At 32.7% G+C, this 15,817-nt stretch overlaps 1 protein-coding gene across 2 annotated transcripts; it reads right to left on the bottom strand.

Annotated features, from left to right (window-relative positions):
- Positions 1-8,038: 8,038 nt before the first annotated feature.
- On the bottom strand, positions 8,039-11,557 carry LOC145015557 (ABSCISIC ACID-INSENSITIVE 5-like protein 7). 2 transcript variants are annotated; one of them, XM_078974029.1, is made up of 5 exons: positions 11,421-11,557; positions 8,866-9,751; positions 8,721-8,783; positions 8,613-8,642; positions 8,039-8,416 (listed from the first exon to the last, which is right to left on the bottom strand). In XM_078974029.1, exons 2-5 carry the CDS (start codon positions 9,730-9,732, stop codon positions 8,345-8,347), a joined length of 1,032 nt encoding a protein of 343 aa, XP_078830155.1. In that variant the 5' UTR covers positions 9,733-9,751; positions 11,421-11,557; the 3' UTR covers positions 8,039-8,344. The 2 variants fall into 2 exon arrangements, with proteins under 2 accessions (XP_078830155.1, XP_078830156.1); XM_078974030.1 differs by lacking the exon at positions 11,421-11,557 and adding an exon at positions 11,019-11,378.
- Between the last annotated feature and the right edge of the window lie 4,260 nt (positions 11,558-15,817).

The raw sequence follows: 15,817 nt of genomic DNA, 5'->3' as shown, positions 1-15,817 counted from the left end.
CAGGGTGGACTTGGTTGCCTTTCGGGGGTCAGTTAGACTCAGTGTTACATTGATATTGGTAGTTCAGGGAGCAAGGGGAGCAGGAGTTCCGTGAGTTGTCAGGCAGCAACTAGTGAGATCATCAGCAAGTTCAGCCAATGCAGGTGAGTTTCCCTTTGTGTGAATGGGTCTAAGGCCACAATGCCGGCCCATGTAGTTATGAGTAGAAGACCCGGGGGTTAGCCCTAGGCACAGTATGCTAGTATTATTTGCAGGACGAGGGTCAACAATAGCGGGCGGGTGCCCAAGGAATTATTTATATGATAGTTTATACTTGTTGTCTGTGTGATACATGTATGTGCCTGGTAGGGAGGTGAGTGTGGACGAGGTCCCATATCTCACCAATAGCAGAGTGTGGATGGGGTTCCATATCTCATTAGTAGCAGAATAGGGGCGAGGCCCAAACTAGGCCCAAACTAGAACAGGAGTGAGGGTGGGATAGACCCATACCTCACTACCATTAGGAGCATGGACAGGGTCCCATGACTCATCAGTAGCAGGATAAGGGTGAGGCCCAGGATAGGCGAGGCCTTAGGACAGAACCAGTTGTATGTGTTAGTTATGTGTTGCGAAATGTTTATGTTTTATTATTTGTTAGCGGGCGAGGCCTTGTGACAGGCGGGGCGTAAGTAAAACAGATCTGTATCCGAGCGGGGCCCGAAGCCAAGCGAGGCCTGGAGCGGCGGGGCCGTTGTAGCGGGTGAGGCCCGAGGTAGGGGCGAGGCCCAAGATAGTGGGCGTGGCCCAGTATGTGCAGTGTGTGGTTATGCGTGGTATGTGGTAGGGCGGGGAACTCACTAAGCTTCGTGCTTACGGTTTTCAGTTTTGGTTTCAAGTACTTCCGGTAGCGGAGGGAAGAGCTCGGGGTGATCGCATGGCACACACACCATAGATTAGATAGCCTGGGAATGTTTACTCTGATAATGAACATGTGTTTTGAAAACTTGTACTCATATTATGTTTTGGAATGATGGCTTTACTTTAAGTAATGATTTATTAAAAGAAATTTTTGGTCCTAAATTTTGGGTCGTTACACACATGCTCCACCGATACTATAATAAACCTTAAGTCACCCTTTACCTACCTTGTTAAGTCCAAGTTAGTGTGCCGGTTAACCACACATGCTCCACCAACGACTTAAACAAAGTGTAAAGTGTAATTTCATGGATTAGCACCTTATTCACATTTTTCCTAAAGTAACTAAGATTGGGAATTTAATAAAACATTTAGTTACTTTATAATATTCATCATACTTTTAATGAGAATTTATAAGTCCTTGTCTTACCCATTCGGCTAACAACCCTCCACCAGTCAAGCGAGCGGTGGGTGAGAGTGGACACCCATTAAGTTGCCATTTTATAGGCAACAACCTTATACCCACCTTATAGACCGACTTCGTGAATGAGGCGTACTAGCGGTAAGACGACTTTGTTCTTATACATACATACATATATATATATATATATATATATATATATATATATATATATATATATATAATTATTAAATTATAATAATATAAGTATAAGGGTTGAATTTTAACTTTTAAAATTCTAAGGGTTGGAACTAACGTTTTAACATGACTTTACTTGTTCCAAAACTTGAGGGAAAGTTTTGTAAACTTTCAAAACTTTTCATTTCTTGTAACTTATGAGTTTAATAGAGTAATAAAATGAAGACTCTTCATTTTTCTAACTCTTGTGTTCTTTTAATGGTTTTAATTCAAGTGACTTTTGGTTTTCCATAACTTCAGGACAAGTTATGGACTCCATTAAAACACATTATGATCAAGAATTAATCTACCACATAGGTTACAAATAATTCCTATGATCATCTAAACATCATAAGAACAAGAACATGAATATGAACACTTTCATAAATCAAAAATTACACTTAAAACTTTGTAATTTTGATAACTAGTTGTTGTAAATGAATTAGCAAAGACATTACACCATCTAAAACAAGTTTTCAAGTACCAAAATAGTTTAGGGTAATGTTTCTAATCCATTTCCAGCAACTAAAGTCGAGAATCTGCACTCTGTCGACCCTACTCGCCGAGTGCATGAACCTACTCGACGAGTAGGTTGAAGATACAAGTGAACTCGACGAGTCCCCCCATGGACTCGACGAGTCTAGCAGTCAGACAATAAGTTTTTCGACTTTTTTCAACTTTTTAGCACAAATAACAAACAAACAAGCCTAGGCTCTGATACCACTGATGGGTTTTGAGCATTCTAACACTTCCTAAGTGTACATGCAACCCTAATAACCTTGGATCTATGTTTGTCTAATTATCATGCAAAGTTGAATTCCAAGGCTATATTCCTATCTAGCATACATGGGGAACAATTTTTAACTTGAATGATAGATAGAATAACTTACCTTGTTGTTGCTTATGTTCCTTGAAACCTTGTGAGCCTAGCACCCCAAGTGTGATGCCTCAAATGCTTCACGCAACACCAAATGCTCTTGGAAAGACTTTTGAGAGAATGCACACTTCTTGAAATTGTCCTTGCCCTCTTGTTTCATATGTGTAGCCGATTTTGGTGGAGAATGAGATCCTTATATAGTGTTGACACATCTAGGGTTACACCATGTAAACCCTAATGTGTCATGACTCTTTATTTCCATGACCCATGGGTTTGTAACTCCCATGGAGCATCCATGGAGCATCCTATGGGTGGAACCCAACTTGATAATCCATGGAGCCTCTTAGCCCACTATACAAGATATGGATGATTTACAGAATCAACCCATATATTTAATTAGTTATCTTTTGATCACTTAATTAATTCTGAATTAATTCTTGATCAAACTAATCAAATAATATTATTAATATATTAGAACTTATAATATATTAATAATCTCCAAATGTTATTTCTCTCATTTAGTCTATCCAATTGCATGGTGCCATGCAACCCAAATGGACCATGCCAGGTCGGGTCAAGTACATACCAGAAATAGTTATGGACTTAGACACCTTATCCAACAGTTAGTTCCGGACTTCGGTCTGATGCAGGGGACGAGGTCCCAGTTAGTTTCGAACTTCGGTTCGATGCAGAGGGCAAGGTGCTGGTTAGTTCCGGACTTCGGTCCGATGTAGTGGGCAAGGCCTAGTATGTGTTTTATATGTTATTGTATGGTATGTGGTAGTTTGGGGAGAGTAACTAAGCTTCGTGCTTACAGTTTTCAGTTTTGGTTTCAGGTACTTAGTTTTCAAAAGAGGAGCTCAGGAAGATTGCAGTGCACACACCATTTATTCAACATGGGATGTTTATACTCTGATATACTTAACAATTGTTATAATATTTTGAGATACATTGCTTATGATTTTTATATGAGGTTTATCGACTATGGTTTTTATTATTAAATTAAACGAAATTTTCAGACTATGTTTTTGGGATGTTACATGAAAAATCGAGTTTTGGGTCATTTGCTTGGCAGACTCGGCGAGTCCCATTGTGGACTCGACCAGTTGGATGAACTCGACGAGTCCATAAAGGAACTCGGCAATTCAGAGCATCTGCAGAGTGATATTCGTGATTTATTGTTGGTTTGCTTAAGGATAATTTCCAAAATCGTTTTTAACTTATAAAATCCGAATTTTATCACTGTTATATGTTTATCCTTTCCAAAGCAAAAAATAATTACCATTTATTTGAATAATAAATTCCTTATATGATAATTATTTGAATTAATTGTTGAATTGTCTTGTAAATGAAATTAATTAGGTCAAATCTAGATAATCATTAAATTAATTGTTTAATTATGAATTATTTGCTATTTGATCCTTCCTGTTTTGAAAAGTTCAAAACTTGTCCTCAAGTTTTGAAATTTAAATTTTTGGATTAAAAGTTTAATTTGAACCTTTTAAATTTCAAACCCTAGAATTTTACAAGTTTAAAATTCAACCCTATAATTACCCTATACTATATATATATATATATATATATATATATATATATATATATATATGTATATATATATATATATATATATATATATATATATATATATATATACAGTAAGAAATTTTTTTTGGTAGAAAGGTAAGAAGTTTTTTTTCTACATATTTTTTTGACGAACAAAATAAATGAATCACTAGATGATTCATTTTTAAGTAAATTAAGAAAAAATTCATTTTTATGATAATTTTAGTGAATAACAACAAAATCATTGTATAAATGAATCATCGAGATGTTTTTTTGAGAATTTTTTTCTTGTGAATCATCTTACAAATGAATCATCTAATGATTCATTTTGTTTGTTCGCGAAAAAAATATGTAGAAAAAAATTTCTTACCTTCCTACCAAAAATTTCCTTCTTATTTGATCTTGACTCTCTCTCTCTCTCTCTCTCTCTCTATATATATATATATATATATATATATATATATATATATATATATATATATATATATATATATAGTATGTTATTATTGAGTTATTGATTGCTATAACGGATAAACAACTCAAAATATGTTGTTATTATGAGTACATTTCTATATAGAATAAAAAGCATAGTATGTTGTCATTATGGATTAAATTGATAGCTTGTTCCTATAATAAACTAAAGTACATTGCTATAAATAAACTAAAGTACATTGCTATAATGATTTAAAAGTTTGGTAAATTTACTAATTACATATTTTTGTCTTACCATTTTTTTGAGGAAAGGTTGTATAATGAATTGGCTAGCATGTGTGAAAGCGAATTGAAAAGGGAAGCGGAAATAACATAAATGTGACGAGGGAAGTGTTACTTGAAGCACAAATGGTGGCTTTTTTCTACCAAAACAATCCACACAGTAATCCTCCCAACATAAATTAGTTTTATGTTTCTAATCTAATAATTGTTATTTGTATTTGAAATTTTCTTATAATGTATTTTGACAGTAGATTGTATTTGTTTGACAGTTTTTATTATAATGTTTAATTAGTTATGTTGGACTATAAATTTAGTGTATTATTATACGTTTAATATATTTTGTTTTTTTTTTCCTGCATTTGTGGGCAAAAGAAAAACTTGTTTTTTTGGGAATATGACTTATCAAGGTAATTAACTTTTCGGTATGTTCACATCTGGGTAACTATCTTTTTTTTGTACATATGTAGGTAACAAACTTTTTGGGAGTGTTCACATATGACCATTATGACCTGCTATAGCAGGTTAAATCCTAAATGTGAACGCTTTCAACAAGTTTGTTACCTAGATGTGTAAAAAAAAATAGTTACCCAAATATGAACAAAAGGAAAAGTAAAAATTACATTACATGAATGGTCCCTATAGTTTGGGGAAATTTGTGGTTTGGGTCTCTAAGTTACTTTTTTAAACTTAAATGGTTCCTATTGTTTATTTTTGTTGCGCGTTTGGTCCCCATCTTACCTAAAAATACTATTGTGCCCTTATTAATTTTTTTTTAATTAATTTTCTTATCTATATTTATTTTTTACATATTTATAAAAATTAATATACCACACATATTTGTATCTCCTCGGATGATCCCTACTATTTATTTTTTAATTAATTTAATTTTTTAACTCGGATGGTCCATACTATTTAATTTTGTTACGAACTTGGTCTCTGTCTTACCTAAAAAGACTATTGTGCCCTTATTAATTATTTTAATTAATTTTCTTGTTTATGTACTTATGCTTTATATGTTTAAGAAAAATTAGTAGACCTCACATATCTGTATCTCCTCACCATCCCATCTTTCATCATTCTCAACTTCTATTTATTTTTCATCTTTAGTGATATCGACGTCTTCATCATTACTTCTTTTTTCGGTCCTTCAACTCCGTCGAAACAACACCACAACCCACTAAATATGAAGAGACAGTAGGTTATGGTGTTGGTTCTCCAGAGTTGAAGTACCAAAAAAAGAAGGACGGTCAAGACATTGATGTTACTAAAGATGGAAAAGAAATAGAAGATGGGGAGGATCAGAGATGAGATGGTTAATGGTAAGACTCAAATTAAATTTCTCAAATGTGATTTCAGGTTTTATAAAAAATAAATACATAAATAAGAAAATTAATTTAAAAAATTAATAAGGGAAAAATAGTATTTTTAGATAAGACAGAGATCAAACGCGTAACAAAAATAAATAGTAAGAATCAACCAAGTTAAAAAAAAAATTAATTAAAAATAAACAGTAGAGATCATCCGAGGAGATAAAAATATGTGTGGTCTATTAATTTTTTTAAATATGTATAAAATAAATACATAGATAAGAAAATTAATTAAAAAAATAAATTAATAAGGGCACAATAGTATTTTTAGGTAAGACGGGGAAAACGCGCAACAAAAATAAATAGTAAGGACCATTTAAGTTAAAAAAATAAATTAGGGACCAAAACCACAAATTCCCCCAAACCACAGGGACCATTCATGTAATTTAATTTTTAATTTTCATTTTGTTCATATTTGGGTAACTATTTTTTTTTTTGTACACATCAAGGTAACAAACTTGTTGAAAGAGTTCACATCTAGGATTTAACCTGCTATAGCAGGTCATAATGGTTATATGTGTACACTTCCAAAAAGTTTGTTACCTACATATGTACAAAAAAAAGATAGTTACCAAGATGTGAACATACCGAAAAGTTAATTACCTTGATAAGTCATATTCCCTTTTTTTTTAAAAAGCTACTATTTAAAAAAAAAAATAGTTTACCAACAAATAGTGACAGACACATCTGTAACGAAAAGTGAATGTATCCTCGGATCAGTGTCTTGGTTTGCGAGTAATCCATCGCTAAAAGTGTTCGTCGATAATCCGTCGCTAAAGTGTTCGTCGGAAGCTCGTCGGTAATTTGGTTAAACAAGGTCAAACAAGATCCATCAGAAATCCGTCTGTAAATAATTGTCAATGACGAAACAGCCGTTGGTAGTATTGTCTTTTTGTAGTTTTTTTTTCTTTTTTTGTAATCATAGTATTAACATTATTGTATTCTTTATACATAATACTTTTATTTATCTTATGTTTTAGGTATTGCACGTTTAAAGACTTAAAAGTACATATAACAAATAATAATAAATGATTAGATATAGGATACTATGTGCCATGGTATTAAACTATGTAAAAGTTCAATGAAGTGTAGATATTCAAGTGTAAATATAAAGAGAAAATATGATGATTCATTAAATGTTGGAGAGTTTAATGTATTTGAGATTACCTTAAAAAGAAATGGATGAGACACGATAGACTTTTCAAATGTTATCACAAGGATGAGTGAATTGATGTTTTTGCACAAAAAAAAAAATGGAAGGAAGAAATTCATGTTTTATGTACAAAATGGAAATAAATAACAAGTATTTCTCTATCTTCTTCCACTTTTTGGCACAAAAAGGAAATAAATAACAAGTTCTTGTCTACTTCTTCCACTTTTTTGGTGATTTTATATCGTATGGTATAATTGAAATCTATATTACCATAAATAAAACTAGGATCAAATATGTGATGTAGAGTGTATATTTTTATAAGACTGTTTGGATCTCGAACACGACAAATTGCGATGGTGAAGTGGAAGTGCTCGATGCCCCCACTAATGACTAAACTAGTACATCTGTGTCCTTCAACAATCACTAAACTCTGAATTGAAGTGAAGTTCTTTCTGAACTTCTCAATATTATCGTCGTTTGGACTTAACCCTTCAATTATTGTTTGTCGTTTCGTTATTCTTATCCATTATTCCTTGGGTGTGGGTATTATAGGTAGATTATATACCAAAGACAAACCTTAGAATTTGACACTTAAATGAATTTAGTTCATTGCTTCAAGTTTTGTGCTTAAGAACTTGAAGTGACTCTTGTTGATTATCCCACATTGAAATTTATGATTTCCAGATGTATTGTCAAATCGTTGATTAAGGAAAGTGAATTTTACATGATCTTTAAGTTATCCAGGAACAGTAATTTTCAATCCAATGGATGTCAAACGCCTAGAACTTATGTCCAGTTCAGCGTAACATACAAAACGAGCCTAGAGATCAAACTACGAAAAACCAATAAAAATTGCATACCAACAAGGCTCAACATAATTATACATCTGAAAGTTATACAGTTTCTGTACATACACAAACGCATCTATACAACATTAGAAGAACAAGATCAAACTCATGTAAATACAGACACTCAAATCCTTATGTCTAGAGCAGAAATAACCAAATCTAGAGCATATATCTTGACTCATGCCTCGTGTGCATCGCTTCTCATTGGTCATTTTCTACTCTTGGAAACCCTAGTCTTTGTACTTTTCATATTCTATTATGTATTATAAATATATTTTATGATGCATTTATCTACCAAGGTCCTGTCATCGTTCTTCGTAAGCATAATCTTCCATTTCCAGTCAGTTTTGTCTTCTCCCGTATCTGCCAAAACAAACAAAAAATATTGCGTTCGACACCAAAATAAGGTATAAATCGCCAAAATTAATTTATAAACATATATGATCACAAACATACGTTTTTAAAGTAACAAGTGAAGACCATTTTGGAAAGTATCATGTTTGAATCATTATTTAAAAGCCGAACATGACCTCCTTATAATACCCATATAACTACTTACCTGAAAATGTTCCGATTCCATGATTTCATCCTAAATACAACAAAAACAACATCATGTCAGATGTAAATTAGATACACAAATAATTATGACAATTGTCAAGTAAAATACCTGCTTTTTCTGCACCTCCTCTTTAAGTTTTTCGACTTCCGCTTCCAATTCCAATGTATATGCCTGTTAGTTCCGTTAACACACGAATACATAAACATAAAAAGATCAAATTAAACCAAAGAGATAGACTTTCAAGAACTTTGACCTGTTTTCGAGCCCTTGACCTTGCAGCAGATTCTCTGTTCTTAATCATCCTTTTGTGCCTTCTCTCCACCACTTTCTCCAACACACCACTCCTCTTTCCTTCATAGCTACCACCATAACAGGGTGGTGGTGATGGTGACGTGTCCAAATTGCCATTTTGGTACAAATCTGATGGATAATCAGTCTTTATTGAATAACCAATCTTTCCAGTTATAGAAACCCCATTTTCACGACTACTCATATGATTATTATTCACTAAATTTACTGAAGATCTGAAGTCAAAGGCAGATTGTTTCGGGAGAATTTTTTGAAGTTTTTGCACTTTTGAAGAACCAACACCCTGCAAATTGTCATTTTTACCCTCCGTAACTACTGCTTCTTGACGAAACACTTGATTATGAATCACGTTTTTGAACCCTTGAGTTTGGTTGTTTTCCGAAATTGCCCCTGCTCTCAACAAAAATGCCTCTAGTGTCATTTCACCCAAAGTTGGTTGCTTTTCTTGTGGCTGAATGTTTGGTTCTTTGATCAAATCCACATCTTTAAATCCGCCATTTTCTTTAAGAAAATCTCTCCAAACTTCATCCACCTTTTTCTGACTAACTGTTCTTGGTAAAATCAAGGATCCTTGCTTTTGAAAATTTCCGTTTATGCCCAAATTGGAATTTGATGTCATTGATTGAGTCTCTTCGGTAGTCCAGATTTTCTTCAAAAGCTCATCGATGTTCATTGATCCCAAATCTTCCGCATTTCCACCAAATGTGTTTTGTAATTCACCAAAAGTTAATGCGTATATGGAAGATTGTTCGTTCAATGATGAATTTGCTACCATGGGTGTGCAGTTCTTGAAATTGATAAACGAACTCATTGCTTATATCATTCAGTACCTATTTGATTAAAAAAGGATTATGTTTTTGGCTTTTTGCAATGATTTATTGATACCCACATGAAAAATTCATCAAATAAATGAAATTTAAGTGTGGTATGATCGTATAAGGATATGACATATTTACACTATACTTAACTCAACAGAATGCCCTTCATTTAACTGTGGATTTTAAAAGTATATATATATTTTATAATTATCAAGCATAGCATACTGGAATATATTTTGGGTACTCTAGACACAATAATATTTGAAATCTACTATGAGTTTTTACCTTTTAGCTTTAACAAAAATTCGAACCAAAGAAAATTTTTCGTTGTTCAATAGATAGACCTTTTAAATTTTAATTTAAGCAAAATTCTTTTGATCCAATAGCTACTTCAAGTGGCTTTTGGACCTTTTCACTTTTAATTTTATATAATTTTATATATTTAAAAGCTACATTAAGTTTTCCCGAATATTTATCTACAAATAAAAGTTAGAGTTAGTCTTCTGACTACCAGCTAACAACCTCTACGTTCCTGTTAGTTTTGCTAAACACTCCTTATAGTCTAAAACAATTATGCACATAGCTAAATTCATAAAATGTACAAGTTCATATGCATGATGTACAAGTCGAATAAGCAATATGGTATGAGGAAAAGAATTAAGGTGTAGCAAATTATAGTGAAAATAAAAGGATAGATGAAGTAAAGCACAACTAATTATACCTTAAATTATTTTTATGTTCATAAAAACTCTTATATTAATAGTTACCATTTAGAAAAAACCAAAATACAAGTTTTTAAGAAAAATTGATGACTAAAAATCTGATGTGGCTTATATTTTGTATTTTTAATACGACAATGATGTTAATTATTATAAAAACAATTAGTTAAGGAGGAAAAATCAATCGTATAATTCCATATGTACAACAAAATTGAGCAAAAGTAATCAAAATAGATGTAGGTTTTGACATGTTTTCATATACAATCAAAAAATTTTAAAGGATATATATGTCATATCATATTTTTTGTCGGTCGTTTTTCTTAAAATTTTTAAAATTTGTTTTATTTGAAATGTAAATAATAATATAAAGGTTTTTCTACGTATAAAACCTACAATTGGTTGTGTTCTTGTGGATATATCACCAAAAATAAAAATCTTTTTCATGTTTCCAATATCGCAGTCAAGATCCAAGAAAAAAGTCCTAATAACAAGATATTGGAATGATTAGCAAGTTACTACTGTTCAAAATAAATAAATAAATAAATAAAATAGCAGATTACCTCCAATATATCCGAATTCCCAAAATACCCTTGAAAGGCACATAAAACCTTTACGCGAAATAAATCTTAAAATTTTAAAGAAGCAACACATACATCAAGAACCCAATATCAATCCGTGAACATTTTCCTTTTTTGTTAATTGAATAAAGTAACCATTATCGAGGGACATGATTACCACTAAACTTCATACTAAAGCAACAAATTATCATCAATAATTAAAGAAAAAAAAACAAAACAAAATTCAAAGAACAACATCCATGAAAACCCACAACCATTTGAGGCAAGAAGATCAAATGGTAAATAATTAAGGTTTTACCCTTTTAGCGGAACATAGAAGGACATGTAGATTGAAGAACAAAAAATATCTGGAGGAATTTAATATAAAATTTGAGACGATTTTACCCTTTTAGAGGGAGAAGAGCATTGTGTCGTTTCCTTTCTTCTTTGTTGAATTGGAATTGTGAAGATGATGACAAGTGTTTGTGCTCCGTTCACTCTCTTACATATAAAGAATTTGAGGCTCACATAGTCACATGATACTTTCTTTCTAAAAAGGACGTATGATTTATGAAAATTCATTTAATATGTTAAAGTTATATTTACATAAACGACCCTTCAACTTTGAATGTCATTGTATTTGGTGTTTATCCTTCTAGTCTTAATGAACGGTTTAGTAAAAAACAACATTAACAATAATAACATTGGTAGTAGCATTAGCAGTAGTAATGCATTGACATGATAAAAGCTAATCTTTGGATACTTAATGTAATAATACAATTTTATAAAAAATCTTTGTCTAAACAAATACCAGATGAAAAACTATTGTAAACATAAGGGGTTGTTATGGAAAAGTAAAAAGGTGAGGGGAGCCTTTTATAAAATACCAGAATAAAGAAAAATACTGTTGTACATTTGAATGAAGAAAGTGAGGGTGGACCATTGATTGCGGTTGAGAATTGTGATGTCGCCGGATGTGATTTCCAACCAATCAACAGCATTGATCCTACTCGTCCATTTTTTTCCTACACAAATATCTGATTTAATGCCAAATACGATATTTTTATAAGATTTTAAAAGACGTTGTAAAGGAATATTATGAGGGTGATAGGAGTGAGCGCTAAACAATGTCGTAGGGATGACATTAGAACCATAAGAATCGAAATCGGAATTGGAACCGGAATTGATAATAAGGTCAAGTTACCGGTTCTTTATTCTTATGAAAACCGTTCCGGTTCTAAAAACTAGAACCGGTTTGATTTTTTTTTTTCCGTTTTTTAAAATGTTTATAACTTATCTATATGAAGTCGAAATTGTTTGATTTTTTTTCCCAATATATAATTTGGATTTTGTCATTTTTTTTTAACTGTACAAACATATATTTTGGTTAGATATTGAATCAGACATATGCCCCGAATGAAAGAATATCGATGATGTCGGAATTACTTAAATTTTTTCAGCATGTAATATAGGAAAACCGGTTCCGATTCCAAACCGGTCCAGTTCTAAAGTTCATCCCTACACTCTTGCTAGGAGCCTGACTATGAAAAGGAACATCGCTCCTTAACTCTTGCTAGGGGCTCGCTAGTTTGCTTTCGTTATGACCTTAACGACAGGAGAGAAAGGATTACATCAATGTTCACTGGACTCACCATTTCCAAAAAAAATCCCACATTCTTTATATATAAATTTCATGTTCCCTTAGGAACAATATTAGTTTATATATTTTTTAAGTGTGTATATCTTTTTTCTTGGTGGGGTAGTGCCTACTACCTGTCCTGGATACGTGTACCGAATTCGGTCCCTGCGAAGAGTTGATTCACTTTCAGTTGCTTCTTGCTTCCATCTCCTATTACCATGTGTATTGCTCCCTTCATGATCCCAAAGGCAGAAATCGATGTTCATCGCCACTGCAATCCAATCTACCGCCTCCACTTTGTCCATAACTTTAATCCTCTTGCTATTGCTACCGACTACATGTTTCCCGCCCTACCGACTCTCATATCTTCCCTATTTAGTTCCTTGATTCTTCGATTTTTCATCATAAATCGAACTTATAGGGCTTCTGGATTCCCCTGACCAATCGTTCACGGTTTTGTTGCTTTTCATGACCATCAATGTTATCTGCAAGCCCTATATTGCGATTACAAAGCCACGAATACACATCTGTTCTCCTATATGGTAAATGCTCTCACCCCTCTGATTACCATTTCTTCTAGATTTGCAGGTTGTTCTACCAGGAAAATAGAGACGACGCTTGTTAGGGCCAGGATCCTCAAAGCATTCAAGATCCTCAAACCTCATCAGATATTCAAGATTCTCAACTATCTCAAGATCCAGACTATTACCGTTATTAATATTTATTAAAATTTATAACGGTTATATTTCGTTCATAACTAACACTTGTGTAGAAATAATCAAGTGAAGACTTATTCTCAACAGAAAGTCACCTCAACTATGCTAAAGACCCAGAATACGAAGTCCAACAACGTTCACAAAGTTGGTCATAGAGGATCTTGGGAATATCGGGCATCTTGTTAGCTAGCTTAGTCTATAAATTAACACATGTATCTCACATACGACACACTCTACTTACACTTAGCTTACCCTACAAACTTTTTCACTTGTTCTTACTGGAATACTCTATGTAATCATCATTTTTAAATAATAAAATCATTAAGGCAGGTGATCATGATCACCTCCCAAGGTTTTGTGTCGTAGATCCTTGCAAGGATTAATGGATTTCCTTGTAAACAATCTTGCTATTCTCTTTACTTTTTTATATCGCATAATTCAAACATCACAGCCTCTCATTCAATTTGGTTGATCAATACTTGTGTAATTTTTTAGCAAAACAATTTGGCGCCCAACTAGTACGACGGAAACGTCTGGGGGTTGAGGTGACTTCATTTTGTAATATCATCACAGTGAATATACTTGAAACAAAGCATGCATCATCATCACACGAGAAATAATACAAAAATACTGAGTTTACATCATTATACTTGTTTACAAGAATTACATCCCAAAATTTCAATGTTTATAATAGCAACAAAATGCAACAAATTTCCATATGACCTTGATATCCACATGCTTAATGGTTTCCTGAGAATACAAGTTATTTTGAAAACAGTCAACATATATAATGTTGGTGAGTTCATAAGTGTATTTGTATGAAAAGTTTGTATCACTTTGTAAACACCAGAAAATGCAATATTTTCTATAAATGAAGTTAATGATTTGAACGCTCTGTATCAAATCTTGTGTTAATGCAGGTGTGTTTTGAAAATTTATAAGGAAACTATTCTAGAAAATCCTATGTTTTCTGTGTAAGTAAAAGGTGATGGATGTATAGTATAAGTTTTTCCTAGAAAATCCGATATTTTCTACTTGTAAAAGTGTTGTAGTATTAATACCCAACACCGTAAGTTGGTGTTTGTATAAAATTGTAATTGTAGAATTGTTTATGTATTCCATAAATTTACAATGAAGTTAATTTCTTTGTGAGTCGTTATAACCATACTTGATAATGATTGATCCAATCATCATGACGTTTTTCAGACGCCGACTTGTTTAAGGTAAGGTTTGTCATCCTAGACTGGCCTAGTCTAACTGTAGCGAACAGCTCAGGTGTGGGGTGTCAACCCCGTATAGATATATACACAAACTCTCGCTCTCCCTCAAGGAGTCTCTGGTTATAACTACATGCTAAAGCTTGTACACTAGGCAGGTACGAATGAATGAACGTGTCTCACAAGAGCATTAACTATATTTACGCGAATATTGTATCACACTGTTTAATGTCGTAATTAATGCTTTCGAGTATGTTTTAAGGTTACAATGCCCAACGAGTATATAAAATGGACCACAGAGGCCCAATAAACATGTAAGTGTATATTCTAGGTCCAACCAGCACGCATATGGGATAGAAAGGCCCAATAAACATGTAATGTATATTCCAGGCCCAATAAGCATGTAAGTGGACCACTAAGGCCTAATAGACATGTAATATATATTCCAGCCCCAATAAGCATGTAAGTGGATCACTAAGGCCTAGTAAACATGTAATGTATATTCCAGGCCCAATAAGCATGTAAGTGGATCACTAAGGCCCAATAGACATATAATGTATATTCCAGGCCCAATAAGCATGTAAGTGGACCATTAAGGCCTAATAGACATGTAATGTATAATCCAGACCCAATAGGAGTGAGTTTGACGTAATTGACTCATTTTTTATTGTATTGTTCATTCTTGTTCAATTATTTACCAAAATGACATAAAAGGCCCACTTTTTGTAAAAATATATTTTTGGTCCTTAAAATCGAAAATTTACAATTAAGGCACATTTTGGGTAAAAATGACACTTTAGGTCCCTTAAGACCAAAAGTTTATATTTTAGGGCTTGTTTTAAATGAAATAGCATTTTTAGCCCTCTTTTGTTAGAGTTGACACTTTTGGCCCCAATTTTATGAAAACTGACTTTTTTGGCCTAATTATGTATATATTTATCTTTTTGGCCCAAGTTTAAATAAATTCAAATTCTTAGCCCTTTTAACCGAAAATTTACATTTTTGGCTCAAATTTAGCTAAAGGGACAATTTAAATCATAAAAGCTAAAAATTTACAAGTTTAGCCCATGAAAACATGAAGGCCCAATTTGAGGCCCACATGTGAAAATTTACATTTTTAGCCCTTGGAAATTCATGAATAACATAAAGATCCATGTTTATATAAAATAATCCTTTTTGGTCCTTTCAAAACCGTGGGTTATATAAGCACCCCACTTTTGATTATTTTGT

This window comes from Lactuca saligna, chromosome 9 (assembly GCF_052625555.1).
Source record: "Lactuca saligna cultivar CGN05327 chromosome 9, ASM5262555v1, whole genome shotgun sequence".
Taxonomy (NCBI): domain Eukaryota; kingdom Viridiplantae; phylum Streptophyta; class Magnoliopsida; order Asterales; family Asteraceae; genus Lactuca; species Lactuca saligna.
This window is presented reverse-complemented; position numbering and strand designations above follow the sequence as displayed.